Source organism: Cynocephalus volans, chromosome 6, assembly GCF_027409185.1.
Source record: "Cynocephalus volans isolate mCynVol1 chromosome 6, mCynVol1.pri, whole genome shotgun sequence".
Lineage (NCBI taxonomy): Eukaryota > Metazoa > Chordata > Mammalia > Dermoptera > Cynocephalidae > Cynocephalus > Cynocephalus volans.
Window position 1 is genome coordinate 10,555,854 of NC_084465.1, and position 21,567 is coordinate 10,577,420.

General features: G+C 35.4%; 1 protein-coding gene across 1 annotated transcript in view; it reads right to left on the reverse strand.

Moving 5' to 3' along the window:
• Positions 1–21,567, reverse strand: part of CNTNAP2 (contactin associated protein 2) — a 1,419,793-nt gene that overhangs the window by 856,997 nt on the left and 541,229 nt on the right. Inside the window, exon 10 of the mRNA XM_063100985.1 lies at positions 10,349–10,520. Coding sequence (XP_062957055.1) covers positions 10,349–10,520 — 172 coding nt within the window. The remainder of the gene's footprint in view (positions 1–10,348; positions 10,521–21,567) is intronic.

A 21,567-nucleotide genomic window follows, 5' to 3' on the forward strand; every position in this document is an offset into this window, starting at 1 on the left:
CATCTGAGGCTCAAGTTCCTCTAAAGTTCAACCTACTTTTTCCACGAAGCCCTCCACCAGCCACTGCAGACCACAGTGATTTTTTTCTTTGTTAATTTCCTATAGAAATTATCTGTAATGTTTAAGAAACACATGTTTCTTAGCATAGTTTAAACTCTTCCTGTGAATGTTCCTTGTTTACATGGCTAAATAAATACATTTCCTGGGAGAAGTGATCCTATTGTGTATTTTTTGGTTTTCTCATTGTGTAGAATAGTACCACTGCCTTGACCTTCATAGGAGATTAACAAACGTCCCTTGAGTTGATGAAATATAATAACTATGTGGAAGGAAATTGCCTCTGTGCGTATGGTGTTTCTAACTTTGAAAATGATATTCTTTTTTCTTTAATTTTCAAATGCCTGACGTTTCAAGAAAAAATAATTCACTTTGATGTCATGTCTGTCTATTTGCCCAGAGGGGGCCTTCACTGAAGTGTGTCCATGAAAATAATTTTCATGTTGATGAAGCCTTTTTGGGACTCTGCCAAAGAAGCAAAGATCATGAAACTACTGGAATAAAAGTTTAAAAGGCATCACTTGTTGAAGGCAAACAAAGCTAATCTTATAAACAAATGTACGACACTTAGAGGGTTTACCCTTATCACAACTGTAAATGATGGTCTATTTATTTATTTATTTATTTATTTATTTTTTTAATTTTTATTTTGTCGATATACATTGTGGCTGATTATTGCTCCCCATCACCAAAACCTCCCTCCCTTCTCCCTCCCCCCCCCAACAATGTCCTTTCTGTTTGCTTGTCGTATCAACTTCATGTAATTGTAGCTGTTATATCTCCCCCCCACACACACGGTTTTCTTTGTATGTGTGTGTGTGTGTGTGTGTGTGTGTGTGTGAATTTATATATTAATTTTTAGCTCCCATCAATAAGTGAGAACATGTGGTATTTCTCTTTCTGTGCCTGACTTGTTTCACTTAATATAATTCTCTCAAGGTCCATCCATGTTGCTGCAAATGGCAGTATTTCATTCGTTTTTATAGCTGAGTAGTATTCCATTGTGTAGATATACCACATTTTCCGTATCCACTCATCTGATGATGGGCATTTGGGCTGGTTCCAACTCTTGGCTATTGTAAAGAGTGCTGCAATGAACATTGGGGAACAGGTATACCTTTGACTTGATGATTTCCATTCCTCTGGGTATATTCCCAGCAGCGGGATAGCTGGGTCATATGGCAGATCTATCTGCAATTGTTTGAGGAACCTCCATACCATTTTCCATAGAGGCTGCACCATTTTGCAGTCCCACCAACAATGTATGAGAGTTCCTTTTTCTCTGCAACCTCGCCAGCATTTATCGTTCAGAGTCTTTTGGATTTTGGCCATCCTAACTGGGGTGAGATGGTATCTCAGTGTGGTTTTGATTTGCATTTCCCGGATGCTTTAAATCAATCTGTTTACTGATTAAGATATCCCTTTCAGATATTGCATAGTGTTTGTTAAGATTTATTAAATCATTTTTTCCAGCACCATTTTGAACACACACATACACACACAAATTTACCACCCATTCCATCTGTATCCCTCTCTTGCTCATGTAATATTCTTTTTTGATATAAGCAGGGTTTGGTAAACAGAGTGAGGTTCAGATGCTAATAAGTTCCTAGAAGGATTTATAGGCACAGACAATGAAGTATTTATCTGTCATATGACAATGAGTGCTTTGAAAATTTTAGACAATGTTATCGAAAAAGCTAAGCTTGAAACTAGTTTCTAGGCAGTATAGATAAAGCCACACAAAGTGGAAAACATTGTGTTCCATTAACACATAAAATTAAAACAATGGCAAGCTCCAAGTCTTCATAAAACTGTTTTTTCTTGGTGTAGAAAAATCTATGACTCCTTTTCTCTTGTTCTCAGGATGTAGATCATTTAAATAGCAAAGAAAACGTTTTCAAACAAAGTGTCATTTTTAAACTGCTATAATAAATAAACACTATTTTTCAGTTTTTACCCCTGACTTTTATTTTAATGAAACTAAAAAATGTCCCATACAGATAAACCAGAGAGCAATGTGACTTAATAGTCATTTTTTTTCTTTCTTTTCCATTTCTTTCCTTTGTTCTTTTTGTTATTTGAAATACATAGGCTCCTTAAATAGAGAAAGCAAAAGGAAAAAGTGAATTCTACTTTCTTTTTATCTAGACTCGACAATATAGCATGTTGGTTTTAATAAAATTCAGTAAAGAAGTCATTAAAAAGACACATACCTTAACGATTTTAATTTAACTGAAAACCCTACATCATGTAAATTCAAAGACTCACTTGTTGGAGGGAATTGCTCTGGAGTCTTTGGGTACGGGCCGCTGATTGGAAGTCTACAGTTCCAAACCGTTGGCCTTTCTGATGAACCATTTCCATAAAGTAACACCCTCAATTTTCAGTTTTGGTTTCTTAAAGTGCAGGGAAAACTAAAGCCACCAATAAATCTGGGTAACTACAACTCAGTTTTTATAAATCGCTGCAATTTTTACAGTTTCTACATTTACGTTTATGGTTTTGTGTTCACTTTCGGCCATTTGTCTTTCTAAAACCTTTCAATTTGGTTTTAATGGAAACTATTTTTTTCTGTCCCTACTCATTTGAAAATACACTCAGTATTTAATTAAACCATGTTATTACAATCACAAGTATGACTTGAATAAATCTAATTGGGAATGAAAAACCAACTCTTAGACAACACGTGGGTAAGTACACAACAGCTCCAATTCTTCATCCATCTCACTATGGGTTCCCTTCCTATATTTTACAAAAGAAATGGCGAGTGTCTATTAGTCTGCAGACTTGGTTTAGAAAAGGGCGGTTCAATAAGTCCTTAATGTTCAATCGAAATATTGCCATGTATCCGAGTGAATGACAAAAGCAATTATCTTAAGAGATATTAAGAAAGATATTTTAAATGTTTTTGAGTCATTTGCTACTGTTTTTATTTTTCTGAAGTGATTTCAAAGTGATTTTATTTTTAAGTACAAATAGAGTACTAAAGTGATAAAACTAATAAAACTAAATTTTATTTTTTGCTATTGTTTTTAATGTAATATAAAAGCAAGAAATAAAATTTAACAACTTATTTAAATCTCTCTATAGTTGATTTATATATATGTTAAAATTATTTATCTTTTTCCTTTCTGCTTATCTTCAAACATGTAACTGTTTTTCTGACATTACTTTTATGCACTAGGCCTTCCTTGGGATTTAAATGTCAAAGCACAGCTCTTTGCCACGCCAAAAGCAAATATAGTTTTCTTCTGTCCTAATACATGCAATACATCAAAGAAGAATAGGGCTGCTGTTGAATCTTAAAATGACTAATTCGACTTTTTTCTTTCCCGTTTTTTCTTAGGAGAGTTATCTCCTCTGGCATTTCCTACTTTTAAATTTTTTTTAGATAAGTTTTTGTCACTTTAGTGCTCTGTCTGTGCTTAAAAATAAAATCACTTTGAAATCACTTCAGAGAGGCAATGACTTGAACTGGGTTTGCCCGGGTGTGGGATACCTTTAGGTCATTGAGCTGATATTTCTGTACTAGGCAGATTTCCATGGCTTAAATGTTTCAGTATAAACAGGAAGCTTCTCTCTAGATCTCTTCTTAAAAAAATCAAATGGTTTGACAATGAAGTTAAAGATCACAGGGGAGCCTGGGGTTAGCACTTAAGGCCAAGAAAGTTTGTATAGAGAGCTATTCATCAAATACAAAAGTAGAAATAAGTCAGATCTAGTATGAGGAAACAGGGCTTTCCAGAAATCTGCTAGTAGTTTGATTTATCCCAAACCAAGAAAGAACACAGCAGTTTGCAATATGAAATCACTGGGATCCAAGATGGAGAATAAACTGAGATAAAGTGAAAAGAAAAGGGGATCTAAATTAACAAATCACAGTATGAACAGTCCTTTGAGAAAATTAAAGGTGGGTTATGTAACGAGCCTTTTTTCTATTTGTTTGTTTTAAATTGGTGATTATGTTTTAGGACATTGAAAACCTAAGTGTGTGTTTGAGGAATATTTCCCCAAAAGAAATCCAGTTTCACTTCTGGAAAACCAATTGTTGGCTTAAGTTCTCCCAGAATTAGTTCTAGCCAATCTGTGCTCTGCTGCTTTGAAGTTTGATGGGATCAGTCACAATGCTGTCAGGACTGAGCTGGTACAAAGGTATGAAGAATGTAAGTTTACTTGAGAGACTTCTGCTTTCTTTACCCCTTATGAATAATTATATTGAAGTGAAAGCAAGATATCCCTGGAAGCCTACAGTTTGAGTGATTAAATAAGCACCTAATAATAGAAGTCAGAATGTTCCCCTTGTGAAAGAAGTGCCAGCACAGTTTGACACCAGCCTAACTGATGACATAAATGTTTTAAAGAAAGAACAGAAGGGGATGGTCAGCCTGAGAATGGATGAAAAAAGGAAGTGTCAGACCCAGAGGGTAGCAGTTCACCGTCAGCAAGATCCAGGTGAAAGAAAGGAAATCTGACATAAATATTGTCACTATGGAAACATCCACATTTGTGAGACAGGCCTTCCCTAAATGATAGTGGAAACAGTTTTTAGATATTTTAAGTTAAAGTTTTAGTTTTGTTTCTTTTTTCAGCAAATATTTCTTGTGCTATGGCTGTCCACCCAGCGAATCAATGACACTTGTCACCGTGGGTGCTGGGAGAGTTCACCTCTAGACTCTGGACTAAAACAAAAAGTTAGTAAATATGTGGATTCAATTTAGGCAAGGTAGTCTAAAACCAAGGGGCTTTTGGTTTGAAAGGCCTAGGTCCTTAAGAGCAAAACAGAGGCCTCCTAACTGTTAAGACACATAAGAGAAAATGGAATGTTAAGACAGGGCAGGGTCTGATCAGTGAACTTCTCTTCACCTAAGTCCTAGGAGGGACTGTTCATTGGTCAGAGTGATCTTCAATAAGTACTTGTTGACTGACTGAATCTCAATAGAGACTTAGAAATCCTACTACTGCGTGGCTTTTGAAAATCTAATGTGTAGAAGGCCTACAACAGCCTGAGGTGGCTGATCTAGAGTGGATATAAAGGCACAGCGTGCAGACAGGGCAACTAACAGAGCTGTGCCCTGGCCCCACCCCCTCCCACATGTATAGCATAATTAACTTCAGCTTGTATGTTGTCTCCAACAGATGTAGAAATCACTGTGTGTCCTTATGGGGACAATAAAAATGCTTAGATGGCTAGTAGACTGGCTAAAGAGGTCAGGAAAAAGGCATGGAGTATACAGATCTAGAGTCACCAACCATTCTGGTTTACCTCGAACTGAGGGGTTTCTCCAGAAGCAGGACTCTTAGAGCTAAAACTGAGACAATCTCAATGGAGACCAGTTGTCACCTTGCACATATCCCAGAACCTGAGCCCAGCTGTAGCCGAGTCATATTCCAAACCCAGTAAGAACAATGGCCAGAGCAGTCAGCCGTCGGGACAGAGGGTCAACTCTGAAGACCAACTGGACCAGGGACCCTCAGGGGAGCCCAGAAGGAATCTCAGTAGAGCACATGCAGACATCACATAAGCTGGCCTGGACCCAAGGGCTACACTGGGGAGTCTGGGAGGACTTTTGAAATGGGACGACAACCCCAAAAGGGAGTTTGATCTTTAACTAAAATTGAATCCCATATCGACTGAATATCTATATACAAAGGGGGAGTTATTAGGGTACTTAAAAGTATATATTCGAGTGTTTATTTTTTTCTGCAACTGACTGAAAATGAGGGCTTATGAGCAAATGAAGATCAATTTTAGAAAATAAAGAATGTTACATGCTTTCTTTATCTAAGTTCGAACCGTAAAAGTTAAACCTGCTTTTATAGAAACTCATGACCTCCTTCAGGACTGATTTCATTCATCTTTCCAATAGCATTAACTTAGTTTTGAGATATCTCATGTTGTATTTACCTAATCCTCATTTAAATGCTCTTATCAAAATTCATATACTTATTCTTTTCTTTGACAGAAAAAAAAAATCAAACTAGATAGATGTTCTTGAAAAGAAAGCATTGACTTAAAAAAAAAAAAAGCTGGTCTGTGATTATGCACTTCCATCCAAAAATATAATAGAGACATAATTACTAACTCAGGAATAGGATCCAGTCTATTCACAATTTTGCAAGGGGTAATTTTGTAGGCTGTGTTTAAGTTGGGGCATTCTCTTTTCCTTTTCCTCTCCTTGTGCTATCCAGAATATTTATGGTTTTGTATCTTAATATATTTACAAGGGAGGTGGACAGGAAAGAGAAAAGAAGATTATAATTCTAATGAGCCACTTTTGCTAGATTTTATACGCATGTTAAAAAGCAGGTGCTGAGGGCCGAGCCCGTGGCGCACTTGGTAGAGTGCTGCGCTGGCAGCGCGGCGACGCTCCCACCGCGGGTTCGGATCCTATATAGGACTGACCGGTGCACTCAAAAAAAAAAAAAAAAAAAAAAAAGCAGGTGCTGATTGTAATAATAGAAATTTCCTTCGACCTCTAAACAGTGATTTAGTCCCCACATTTTAATCTTCAGAGGATATCAGTGGAATGCAACATAATGTATCTTAAAATAAATTTGTCATCTTTTCTTTCAAAGCCATTTCCACACTTGGGAATTTGTCCCTCTGTGTTTTGGTAAGAAGATGGTACTGGCTGATTTTAGAAATGGAGGATGAGGGAAGGACAGATGCTTTTGACTTTAAGAAAAATAGAATTTGACTCCTAAGTGACTTAAATAAACAAGAACTGATTTTCTTTTTCACATAAAAAGGAGTGAAGGTGGGTACTTGATCTTTGGTTCTCTCGACCATACAGTTCTAGGCACTGTGTCTGCATTTAACAAAGGATAGTTGTGGGGGAGAGGTGACATCTGTACCAGGAAAACAAAAACCGTCCTAGGAACACCACAGCTGACTTCTGCTTACCTCTGAGTCATCAGGACTATGTCATATCACTACTCCTGCCTATGATAAAGCAGAAAACAACCTCTGGTAACTAAGCTGTGAAGGGTGGTTTCAGGATTGAAACAGAAACCACAACTTACAAAACAGGCTTCACTGTTACTCACAAATCAGATAAATTTTGCCCAAACCACGCATCATCACCACATACTTAAGTTCAAAATATTTTAACACCAGCTTCTTCCTTGTCGTACACCCTGGCTAAGGCCACAGGAAAACACATCAAACAATTCTGCATGGGTTCACAAGTACTTGAGACCACTGGCCGTTGCGGCAAACTTTTTTTCTTTTTTTCCATAACACTTACTCCTTCTAGCTTACTATACTATTTGCTTATAATGGTTGTGGTTTATCATCTGTCCTTTCTCCCCTTCTCCCAGAAAGTGAGTGCCAAATGTGCAAGTACTCTGTCTGTTTTATTCAATGATTGATCCCAAGTGCCTAGAACAGTGCCTGACATCTAGCATGCATTCAGAAAATAAATATTGGATGCATAATTCTGTAGCTTGGCCTGCTTGCCCTTTTCTTGATTTAATGCTGTGGTCTGAAAACAAACAAGTAAACAAAACAAGCCACATGCAAATCCACATACAAAGAAAGAAAAATAAGTTCAGATCATAAGGTATTCCAGCATGACACATGGAAGAACTGCTTTAGAATCATGTTCCCACAACTATTTCTCTAAGTTTCACTCATCACATTATGGCAGCTGCTCCTACTATCTCTAAACAATTTATTTATTTTTATTTTTATTTATTTATTTATTTTTTTTAAATTTTATTTTGTCGATATACATTGTAGCTGATTATTGCTCCCCATCTCTAAACAATTTATAACTAGGCCCATGGTAGCTCTTTTATTTTTATTTTTTCTTATGTTCTCACGATTCCTTTTTTTTCCCTTCCAAAATAACTCTCAAATCAATCAAGCTGAAATTTGAAAGATGAAAAGTAAGAATCTTACAGTTTAGGATTCCTTAGGAAGAATTTGGGTAATTTGAAAATAAAGTGGTAGATAATGGGCAATTGGAACGTTTCAGTTATGAAGGAGAAATAAATCAAAACAGAGGTGTGCTGGGGATGTGCTGTTAAAGGGCTGTCTGGATGGTCACTGCAATTGGATGACAGACTGAAACCATTGGTTTCACCTGGAAAGACACAGAGTAGGGGTGACATCAACCCTGAGCTCTTGAGTATTTGAATAAAAGGATTATAGTCCTGTATTAATTATACCAAAATGCAACACTTCACAGTTTAAGATTTTGAACTGAGGACATTTTAGGTGAATAAATAAATTTGCCATTTCACACATTGCTAATTAACACACAAAAGTCATTGTCGTCAAAAAATACTACAAGCAGAAAATAAATCCCATAACGGCTTTAGGAAATTTGTGGAGAAGTGTCAGAGGTGACTATTAGAAAGGAGTGTACCTTGTTCTCTGAGGAGCCAGGACTGCAGGAATCTTGGCCACATGAACATTGGCACTGACCCATTTTTGCAAGAAAAATTTTGTATATGCCTGTATCTGCCAAAAATTGAAATTTTTGTTTGACATTTTCCCTCGTGTCAGTCTCACCATGAGTTTCATCTTTCATTCTCTTCATTTACCAAAGTCTCATTCACTCTTTTGGGGCCAATTTAAGTCTTACTGTCTCCATTAGAGGAAAACATCAAAATCTCAACATGTCACCCATACTTCTTTGGTAGCAAACAATTTAAATATAATACCCAGGAGACATGCTGTTTGAAGTGAAATAGCAGTATAAAATCTAGGCTGTTTACAAAGCTGAATGAGGTAACTTAAGTGTTATTGACGTAAATTGGTGTATCACTGAAGTTACTGACATACTAAAAAGACTAGGTACTAAAATATTTCAATATACCAATATACTGTATAACTACTACTAAAGAAGAAACATTTTTGGTATAAAAACAATTATTAAAATATGCAGGTAAATATCTAATATCAGAACAAATGATTTTTAAACATCTACTTCTCAGCTTTTTGATTATTGCTACCACATGCTTTAGGCAGAAATAATAGCTAATATATTATTAATGGTTCAAAAATTAGGAGTATATTTCTATTAAAATTGTTCACTATTTTGTTTTAACATAAACTGTTTAGGCTATCAGGACCAGCATTTTCATACATGTAATAGAAATAAACATTATGCTATGTTATCAAGTCTTCTTATATAAATATTAAAGCTTTAGAAAACATACGTTTGACAGCTTACATAAATTAGTTTACCATTTACAGGAACGTAATTTTATCAAGATTATATGGAAGAGACTTACTTCACAGTAGATTATTTTATATATTTGTAAGATTTGTTATCTGTTTTCGAGTGACTTCCCAAGGATCTCCTCTTAAGTTTGTTAGAGACTTAAGGTTTGGGCTTTGCTGGGGGAAGAGTGAGGTAGGAGTAATACCTTATGTCAAAATTTAAGAAGATTTTAGAAAAGTTTTGCCATTCAAAATACAAAATTAATGAAATTATTTTTCCGCCTAAGATAGTCCTACAAAATATTTGACTATAGCTTAGAAAGTCATCTAAATTCACTACATTAACTTTAACTCATAGATGTAGTTTGTCTATAGACAAAATATCTCAAAATAAAAAATTTTAAATATTAAAATGGAAGACACTTTTTTGAGGTATGTTAAAGTAGTGTATGCAATAATATCATAACATTTTATATGAAAGTTGCATCTTTTTGCTGTGTGAGAAATCAAAGTTTTTATGAAAAACCCCTCCCTGGATTTGCAAAAGCTAATAGATTAGATGTTGTAATATTTCAATATGGGTATTTTGTAAGCAGACTCAATTACTTTAAATATTTTGCTTCAGTAAATCACCATATTGCCCACCAACTTTTTGTAATTTTTTTTTTTCCCTTCAGAAGGGGTCTTTGGAAGGGAAAATATGGTGAGGCGGAGTCGTGACCAAAGTAGGGAGAGAAGGGACACTTCTGCTTGTGTGCATAGAAAGCAAAACTGAAAATCAGCTGTCAAAGTTCCTCTATGGCACAGCCTGGGCTTACAGACTTCTTTGCATAATGCTCCCGTTCGTTCACTGGGGAGCCTGGCAGAACGGTGTGAAACCACAGACTGTTCAATCCCATACATCCGTGTCCTCATCTAAATGTCATCACTGCTGACATCCCAAGTATACTACAATAGGCACTGCAAGTGACAACTCCCAACTAACCCATTTTTTGCTTTTTGGTTTTTTTATTTTTTATTTTTTTAAATTTTATTTTGGTGTGCCACTGGTCTTACATCAGAAACATGAATTTGGAAAGTCTAGACCACTTGAGGCAGGGTGAAAAGACCACTTACCTGTCTATGATGGCGCACATGTCAATGCTGACATTGGCAAAACTTCCCGGCTTCCTTTGTGCCACTTCATATAAATTTACAAGCTGATCATCAACCTGAATGAGCTGCATGCACCCTTGGAAGGAAGGCTGAAGAACAGAGTGACTTGAGTTGTTCATCTGGTTCAGAAAACCTGTGAAGCAGAAAAAGTGGAAATGTTAAATTCAGTGTACAGCATGCTTCACTAAAATTCTTGCGGGCATAAAATTCTTGCCTGGTCACAGCCATCGTACCCAACTGCTATATTTCTTTGATCTTTGCTGATGTCGTGCTTGACGTAGAAGGAAGTCTTTTGAGAAAGCAAGATTATTTCAGGAGAAAACGTCAGGGTTGAACTGTAATGGATTATCAGGTGAATGCTTGCCTCTGGGGTCCGCCATCACTCAAATTCTCTTTTGACATCTTTTTCACTCTGTCACCCCTCTCTGTCCCTCTGCTGTCAAAGGCTCATTCTCATACCTCCTCAACTGAGCTTGCCCCCTGAGATTAGGACTTTAGATCTTTCCCAACTATCCAAGTTTTTCTTATGTCTTCAAAATTTACGTCTATTTTCTTAACTTCCTAGAGACCTGTTATTCAGACAGCACAAAGCTAAACTATTACCAATTAACGTAGATTTCTTTAATGGATCAATGTCTAACTCAATCCCAAGGGTTATTTGCATAACAAATGATTTCTCAATTATAAAATCCAAATGAACATTATAAGGAAATAAATTTAGGCATAAAGATCAGCCACCCTACTTTGAATATGCATCTTACACAAGCTACCTACTATGGTATAGCAGTACAAATAACAAATTGAACTAAAATTAAAAGAGAGTGAATAACTTGACAAAAAACCCACAGTAAATCTTGTTGATTCCATCAGAGAATAGAATATACATATGACAAGCTTGAAATCAGACAAGAGTATTACTGTTAAATAACTCTGAAGTAGCACTGCCAATAAATTATTATTATGCCTTTTCAATACAAAAATGCATAATTCTTATCATGCATGGAAAATTTGTAGGCTGTAAGGGAAAAATACTTTTTGATCCGTGTATCCCCAGAAACTCCCCAAAGCTTCTGCTTTTCATATTGTTCCCACATTAAACTTGCCTACTGGGCAAGTTTATATTGTCTGTTAACAAATCTAACATTATTCACAAATTCATTTCATCTAATGTTATGTCTATAGCAAAAAACAATTCATACAGAATGAGTTAGAACCAAGATATGCCATTAAATGAATAAAAGTGAATTTTCAATAAAAACAGATTTGCCATTAAGTGATTTTTGCAAATGTCCTCTTCTTTGAATAATAATAGTAGCTTAGTACAGTAGAAATCTCCTTTCTCCTTTTGTTAATGGGTTTCATTATTGGGTTACAATAGAGTGTAAAAATTGTCATTTGAATCTCCTTTAAGGGTTAATCATAGAGGTGTATATTATTTTACATCAACACAGTACTATATAAAAATAGGATTATATATAAATTAAGTTTTTGACTTAAAAAATCTATATAATGCTCTATTTCTATATAAATATATGGCTCCTGCATGTGTGTATGTGTGTTTGTGTGTGTATTTTTCTAAGCCACATTTTCTAAAATTTGCATTGACTTAGTCCCTTCAGAAAAATGCTGATGTTAGATAAGTGGTTTATTTAGACTAGTTGTATTCACACATATGATTTTCAATTGTTTAATCAAGATAAAATTGAATGGGGTTTAATGTCTAAACTTAGCGGAGAAAAAACACCCAGCTGTAACTTTATTGACCACTCTTAACAAGACTGTCATTTGGTTGTTTTTTTTTTTTTGAATACTTGAGAGTCTCTAAATATCCACACCAGCTTTGAATGATTTCAAAACGAGCAGTCTATTTGTGAGAATAACAACTTCTCTGGAGCAAAGCAGCTGCATAAACACTGATCACTACAAATTGGGTATAATTAAGTTCATAAAAGAAGACTTCATCAGCCACTTACAACAATGTTCTGTTTGGTCTTGATAATTTTGACGTTTAAAACTGTCAAGTCCTTTCATTTTCCTACATGGGGTATATGTTAGATGAAGATAATTATAGGACAAAATATTACCTATCCATTAAAATTTAGGTTTTTTTTTTCTCCTTGCAATATCTTTAAAGTTTCCAAGAGGGACCCCTGTTAATCCTTGCTTCCTGGTATTCATAACCTTTTGTAGTCCCTTTCCACATTGAATCAGTGCTGACCTCTGTGGACAACAGAAAACTACACAGATGGTTGCAGTGAGTGACTTCTAAGGCTAGTTTCTAGCTTGGTCTCTGAGAATGCTCACCTTGTGGAATGTCAGCTCCTGTGTCATGTGAAGACTAGTAGAGAGGCCCATGAGAGGTAATACATGATTATCATAGTTTTAAAATTATTTTTGGGTGATTTGTTATGCAACAACAGGTAACGAATAAAGAATTTGGTACTGGGAGAGAACTGTACCAAAAATCTAAAACTGTAGCAGTGACTTAGGGACTGGGAGGTACAACCACTGACCAGAAACCTGATGACTCTTAAGGAGGCTCTTAGTCATGGCTGAAGGGAAGAAAAGAAAAATGCTATTCGTAATGAGAGAAAATTGGATCCATGATATGTTGTGTTGGAAAGTTTAGCAACATTGTTGCCAGAGATAATAGGGGAAAGGAAAAGATGTGCTTACTGAGTTGTATAATCTAGCTGAAGACATTTGTAGGCAGAGTACTGAAGGTGCTTTATGGAATCTTTTTTTTCCATTTATGGTAAAAGTAAAAAACAAGGGAGGAAAGCTAAAAAAAAAAGTACTGTTAAATATGAAGAAGCCAGGACTTGATGGATCTAAAAATATAAGTTAAAATTAAAATGTTCTTTTATTTTTCGTCTCTCCACATAGTAAACAATGCAAAAATTAAGAAATCACTTCCAGGAAAATATAAAATACCAGAGAAAAAAAAGATCTAAAGATGATGAGGAGTTGTACCTTACAAAATCCTTGACAAGACCTGAGAAAGATATTAGGCGGTGCATCAGAAAACCATTCAGTGAGACAAAAGACCCTCTAGCAGCTTGTTGGTGTGTTTTACAGATCCTCCCGGGTAAAGAAAAGGGGATCTAATAATCTTAAGGGCATTTTCCCTCTGTAGTTCAGCAGAAGCTTAAGGAGGAGAAGGAAAGTGTATCTTTATGACACTGTGGATGTGTTTATTAATTAATTGAGTAAACCTGAATAAAATGCATAAAAAAAACCCCATCCATTTGTAAGAGAACTGTATTGGAGGTAACACTGCCAAGCCAGATTATACTGAAAGACACAAAGATGGTACAAAATAGAAAAAAGACCTTTATACCCCCAAATTTCTATAGACAGGAAATTAAGCAGCTGCAAAGACAGACTACATTTTTATAAAAAAAAGAATGACTCGGAGTGGCAGAACAAGAACGTGGATGGTGGAGCCAAGAGCCATGGAGAATCATTTCCAGGAGATAGTAAGATTGAGTCCTAATTAAGAAATCACCAATGTGTGCCTCACTGGATATCAGAACTTCTAAGGATCAGTGACTTCTTTGTGCCTCTTGTTTCCCCCCTTTTGAGCCACAGATTCTAAATTGGTTTCTCTATGCATATCCTACCATTGTGCATTGGGTGTAGGGGTGGCATAAAACTTGTTCACAGGCCTTCAGATTGAGAAGATGATTTGAGGAGCTGTGCTTGAGTCACTGTACCCAAATGGCTTTGTTTTCTTCCTGAAACTCCCAAGAAGCTTCATTTCAATCTGACTTGACTTTGATGATGAGGTCCTGGATTTTGAGCAGATGCCCTAATGAAATAAAACTTTGGAGGACTTTTGGAAGAGGTGAATGTACTTTGCATGTGGAAGAAACATGAATCTTCATGGGCTAGAGGGTGGACTCTGGCAATCAACTTCCTGGATGGCCAATAAATCTTCACATTGTAATTATGTTACTTTAAATACTTCCTAGTGTTTATGGCCTGTGTAGTCTCCTCCCACACTGAGTCAGTGCTGATCTGTGTGGCAAATAGAAGACTGCAGACTGACAGTGTTATGTGACTTCCAGGGATAAATAAAAAAAGGCATTAGAGGCTGTACTTTGTTCTTTTGATCACTTGCTCTAGAAAAACAGCCCCCATGTCATGACAATTCTCCAGTCGTCTGATGGAGAGGCACCCATGTGGAGAGGAACTAAGCCCTGCCACCAAACAGCAGCAGTGACTTGCCAGCTAAGTTAGGAAGCTGTCTTGAAGTAACCTCCAATCCTACTGAAGTCTTCGGGTGATTGTGGCCCCAGGAAACAAGCAACTCCAGCCTCAGAAGAAACTCTAAGCCAGATCTGCCCAGTCGAGCTGCTCCTGAGTTACTGGACTCTTGTTGAATAGTAAACAGTATCTCTTACAGAAAAGCAAGAAATAATAAATTACGAGTATTACTATGTTCAGTCACTAATGTTGAGTCAATTTGTTATGCAGTAGATAACTAATACAGATTATAATGAACAAATCCTGCCATTACCTTCTCAAATAGTTTTTAAGAATTAGAACCCAAAGATTAACAAAAATATGACATCTACTCAAGTCTGCAAAACAGTGACTGGTTCAATGCTGACAATTCCCTCATGGTTAACAACGTGTAAAAGATGTTGGTCTCTGGTGCTGAAATTCCTCATGCTCTAACTCTTTTTGAAACAGAGACAAACATTTATTTATATTCTGTGTGTGTTCTCTTTATGGACAAATATAACTTCAGTAAAAATACTAATGTATTAGTGCCTGTGATACTTTCAGTGACTATTTCAATGCTTAGGACTTAATCTACGTAGTAGATTAGTAGGGGGATTGCTTGGAGATATAAATGTGCGTCTGGGATTTTGAGGGCCAGAAATGAATACATATAAAATGGAAACAAAGTGAGATTTAACCAAAAAATTGTCAAGTTGGTAGAAAGATGATATAGAATAAAGAGGTAAAACTTTAGTATGTTTTAGTTTAGAAGATTAATTTTATACCTATGAATTTGGAATAAAAAATATAATGTTTATACATGGGTTGCTGTTACAGGGTTCTACAATCTGACAATGTATTATAATCTTGTCAGTCTCAATTGTATCTTACTGTCAGTAAACATGGAAACCTTTCCTATTTACAGGATCATTGTAATTATGTTACTTTACTGGCATGTTTGAGATTTCTGTTTCAAGACAGCATATAAAAACTTCATGCTTGATTTGAAGTCCACTCAATATATTATTATTCTTGCTGACAAAGTAAATACATGCATTTTCAAGGTTTTAGAAATTTAACTCAGAAATATATCAGTGAAAAACATGCTGAGATTTTTTTTGGTGTTAAATTGCCAATCTAAATTGTTGTAATTTATAATGTTAATCTGACAGGATAGAAAAAGCAAACAATATGCAACAGGGTTGAAAATTTTACATGTCTAAAACCACATGCACACAAGGTTTCTCTATTTACAATTATTTTTAAGTAGGGAAGTTTGGTAGAGAGAGGCTGGTGGAATGCTCTAAAGATGTTTAAAACCATGTATTACCTTCCTTTCAATATAATCTTGAAAGATTGTACAAAGTGTGTACTAATTTCTACTGTTTACCCAACCTTCTTGAATAATTTAGTCAAAAACCCATTAAGCAGGGGCAGGAAAGGAATCTCATGGGGATTGGGGTCCAAGCAAGCAGGGAGTTAGTTGAGTGGCCAGGAAGTGAGCCCAGTGGTGCCTGGGACCTGTGCAGTGAGGACACCCATGCAGGATACCCACCCAGTGGGGTTGGGGGATTGGCTACAATACAGGTTGATTGAGCAAATAAATAAATACATTGAGGATAGTGGGAGCCAGGGTCTCAGTGTCAGAGAAGGAGGATGCAAATATGGAATGTGGGGAAGACTGAATGAATCCTGTGGGTTTGGGTTAAAATTTAATCCATTATTATGAATTTGTGGGTTTTGGCATATGCAGATAGATATAGAAATACATATACATGGAACTGTGCATGTGGTCAGGATACAGTTGGCTCTTATCATCCACTGGGGACAGTCTGGGAGCAGAATCATCCCAGAAGCTAAGAATATCCCTATAGCCAGAACTTCATTTCTCTATGGACTAAAACAAGGACTCCCTGGATAAATGACTGATTCCAGGTCTGGGTCAGGGAAAGTACAATATGACTCTGGAACATTTTGCTGCACCATTTTGCATCTGGAACATTTTGAAAGTAAAGGAGTGTCCCCAAATGAGGGGGCATGTCCGAATGATGCAGGACCTAGCCTGAAATGGCTTCTGCTGCCTAAATTCAGGACAATTTGAGTGCAAAATAAATCATGTGAGGGTTAAAAAAGATATTTTGCGTATGAGAAGAAAGAAGGAAAAGAGGAAGAAAAAAGAAAAAGTTACAGATGATATCTCATTCAATAAAATATGAATCTATGAGTCCACCTACATAAAAATGAATAAATAAATGAGGAAAATAGAAAGCTCTTCCAATAGCACTATGCCAACTAGTAAATGTAAAAAGAATGTTGGAATTAGAAAGTCATCATTTGGCAACCCTTTCTTTAATAATTAATTCAGGCAAGAAATATCAATTGATGGTCAAATGAGTGGACGCAGGTTGGAAGAGAAACACAGTCTAAAGTATCTCCTTAAAAAATATTTGTTAATTTCAAAGGGGAGAGTAGTCACTTTACAGTGGAGAAACCTGGCAGACATCTCTGTAATAAAGTGATTAAAGTTATCCCCACCAGAAATAGGGCTGACTGACACTGTGGACACCTGGTAAGATGTGAGGAGAGGAATAAAACATGGCCTGTGGTACTCCTGCCAAAAATACATGAGCTGGGTCCAATCATAGGAAACCTCAGACAATCCCAAATTGAGGGACAGTCTAAAAATGACTGACTTGGAATCTTCAGCAATGACAAGGATATGAAAATCAAGAAATGACTGAGGATCTGATTCCAATTGGCAGAGACCAGAGAGGCAGGACAGCAGGGTGTGATGTGTGATCCCAGACTGGGTCCTTTTGCTACAAAGGATATAACTAGACAACTGACAAAACTGGAATGGGGTCTCTGCGTGAAGATTATAGTGGTGGTCTTCATATGCTTTTTAGCAATTTTTTATAAGTTTTAAATTGTTTCAAAATAAAAACTATTTTTAAAAAAAATTTATGTTCCAACTGAAGTGGCATTTTATGCTAAATATTCAGTCATCCAATTTATTTTATCTACATTCAATGCCCATGGATTTTTAGTGAAATTGCTCTTCCTAATGTCAGTGATGAATTTCAGGTCACTAAAGAGTATTTTACAGTCTTTATCTTACTAGACCTCTCAGTGGCATATGACACTTGATCCTTATATGCATATATGTACACACATTCTGTATACTGTATTCTCAAACCAGGATGACATCTGCGGTTTTAAAAGACCCCAAATATTCTGATTCCTGACTCTCTTTCCAACTTAAATTCATATCTCTCTTAGCCATTTTCAGACATGGAGAAATCCTATGCCCTAAAAATATGTAACCTCTCAGATCGCCCCTTCCCCCAATTAAAAAATAAAAAAATAAATAAATCATCAAATAAGTGTAAAATAATTCTACAAAAGTTTTCATTTTTCCATAATATACTTTATGCCTCAAGAAAATTTGTCATATTTAAAAATAATACTTTTGCATGCCTACTTTGGTCGTTCTCTAAGTACTGAGGATGTCTATCCTCAATCACTATGTTTCAGCCACAGTCTCCTCTTTTCTGTGCCTCAGGAAAATCAGGCCCTGTCTGTCTGGAGTTTTCTTCTCCCTTGTACTTTTCATGCTGACTTATCTTTATGATTCAGGTCGGCTCAAATCTCACCTTCTGGGAGGGGTTTTCCCAGACCACTGTATTTAAAATTATTTCATCAATTTTCTCATTCTGGTTCTTCAACTACTTGTTTCTTGTTATAAAATTTGTCACAATTCATAATGATCTGAATTTGTTTATTTACTTACATAAGTGCATCTGTTTATCACTTAGATCAATGAGAAACATGAGGAAGCTGTAGAAGTGGGTATGGATCTCAGATTGCAGTTTAAGGAGAATATGAGAAGTGGGCAAGCAGAGCTAGTGCAGTGACTCTAGCATTCCATCACCCAATAGCAGTCTACTAAGGGAAGGATCACTTTGCAGTTTATCAGTTAATTTTAATGACATAAATTAAATAATATAATCTATTGTCATTTTCAAATTTGGTATCAGTTACTTATATTTATTACATTTCTGTTGATTTTTTATTTATAGTGAATTAATATAAGAATTTTGCCTCTATCACTCTTTCAATCTTTTGTATTTTAATTAAAGTCAGTGTTCCTTGATTCTCTATCTGTAAAATAGGTGAAATTGTAATACCCTAGTACAGGAGGTTATGAACAATTAGTAAGGATACATCTATAAAGTGAGTGATTAGAAGATTAGGGCACAGGGTGTCTACCAAAGAGATCTAGCTTTCCTTCTCACCACCACTATCTTCATTATTTCTGCTATTACAAATTATTTAGGTACTGTCAATCCTTTTTGTCTTTTTTTAAACACCTAAAAGCATATTGTTTCTGTCCTCAAAAATGCTACAATATCATTAGGAAGGTAAGCCTTAAAAATATGAGTACAGCTGTGTTAAAAACAATGCTACTGTTCATCCGTATGAGTAAATAATTTGGCAGTATTCAAAGAGTTTGAGAAGTCCATATTCTCTTCTTGATAATTTCTCTTGCCTTGGTTATTCCATTTCTTAGGGTTTTTTTGTTTGTTTGTTTTCCACTTGGACAGGGTTTACATTGTCCAGGGTTTTCATTACTTGGTTAGTACACTGTCCAGGGTTTTCTTTCTCCTTTTCTAGCAACCTCATTTCAATATCCTATACCAATTTCTTCTCTCTTACCTGGTCCGTAAGTGTGGGAGTTCCTCAAAGGTTGTCTTGGGTCACATCTGTTTACACGGTAGACTTTCCAAATAATGGCTTTATCCAAACCCATTGCTTCAATTACCAACTATGTGAGGATGTCTCTAATTATATCTTTATCTCAGGTCTTTCCTCTGAGCTCAAGACTAATATAGTCAAAGTTTTTTTTTGTTTTTGTTTTTTTTTGCTTCTCCATTCTAAAGTCTCACACATGTTCAAAACTCAAGATATAGCTGGTATTCTGTCATTGTCATTTTATCAGCAGTTACTCAAAAGATCTTAACTTCTGTTTCCTCATCTATAACGTTGTGCATATTAATTAATTAAGAGTCATCACTGGGACTTCCACATTCACTCACTGAAATGCATAGTCATGTTAGTTCTACCTTGTACATAGTCCTCTCAGTCTCTTCCTGATCCTCTGAGCTCAGACTATCCCAGCTTTGCCACCATCTACTTCCCATCCATATCTGGCTTACAGCCAACAGAGTCTCTACCAAAAATACTGATCTGATCATGTTACTACTCTGCTCTAGAGCCTTTTATTTATCTAATAAAATGAATTAACAGGATTTTTAAAAACATCCAAGGTCTTTTTTTTCCTCTAATGATCTGATTTTCCCAATGCAAAATACGTAGTGGTTTACAAAGCATGGAATCATATATTAAGAAAAGGAAATATTCATTCATTTTTAAAAATGGTATTTATTAGATTAGTTTTATTTAATTAAAATTCTTACAATTTATTGAAACACTTCAAGGAGCTAGTATATTTTAAAATATGTTTAATTTAGCCAGAATATTTAAAAATATATAAGCCTTAGTATATTATTTAAAAAACATGGATATTCATTATAAGTTTATTGTTAGTAGGATCAACTATTTTCAAGTAAAATTACTTGTGATTTTTTTCCCTCCTATCCTTACATGATATTCATAAGATATGTAATATATGTTTATACCAAAATTGGTTTAAAATTCAAAAATAGTGGATATATGTTTGAGTGTCTTTTAATAAACATAAAGAAATTTACAAGAACATAAAAAATAAAAATGAATTAGAGAAGCAGACTAGGATAAAACTGGGATAGTTTTATCTTGACAAACTGGGATAGTTAAAAATATGCAAATCAGTTTTTGCAATATGATTTAAAAAGCCATAGTTGCACAAGGGTCACGATAAAAGGAAGGGCAGAGTGATCAAACTGAATAATTTGACATTTTCATGTATATTTTTTATATAGTCTTTTCTTTAAAAAAACTTAGCTGTGTATTGATACATAGAAAGGATGCAAAATACAAAATGAAAGACTTTTACATATGATAATTTTAATTCCTTATGACCATAAACTGCTACCTTGTATAATGTAGGCAGATGCTTTGATATATTCATAAAGTAAAATAATATTGTCTTATTGACTCTTCCATACAAGGATAAGCAATTTGTTTTACTATGGAATTTTACAATATTCTTTAAAATACAATCTTAGTGGTGAAGAGTGTGGGCTGCAGAATAGCAGGACTGGTATGAAACCCAGCTCTGCCATATATTAGTTGTGTGACCTTGACTTAGTCACCCATCTTGTCTTCAGTTTTTTCATTTGTAAGGCAAGACTGAATAACACTCAATTCCTATGGTTTTCATAAACATTAAATAAAATACTGAATGAAAAGCCCCCAGTACAGTGACTGACACCCAGTAACTGCTTAATAGTGGTAGCTCCACTAGTGTCACTTGGAATCTACTTGAATTGTACAGCTTTAGTTTGAATGATTCTTTCTCACATTTAAAAATCTTCTGTATTTGGGAGATTTGTTTTATACTCAATTTAAAAAGGATTAGAAAATAGTTTCATAGTCCCATAAATATTGTCATTTTGAAAGCCTACATTTTTTTCTGAATACTTTGATATGGGGAAGGGCTCTGCTATTTTTTTTCTTTAATTAGTATATTTACATGTGAAAAAGTAAAATATAAAGTAGAGTCATTAAGGTGACAGGGATAATTCAAACTAGTAGGAAATTGAGCGCAATTTCTATTTGGCTTTGGAAAGCTTCTGAATATGACTATAGATTTTGATATTCTGAAAATTAACTTCAAATCAGTATCAAAGTCAGATTGTGAGGCTCTATCTCTGGGGTTGCTTTGAAATTATGTAGGCAAGAAATGCTTCATTTGTGGAACCACTTCTCGTCTTTCTCATTCTAACATT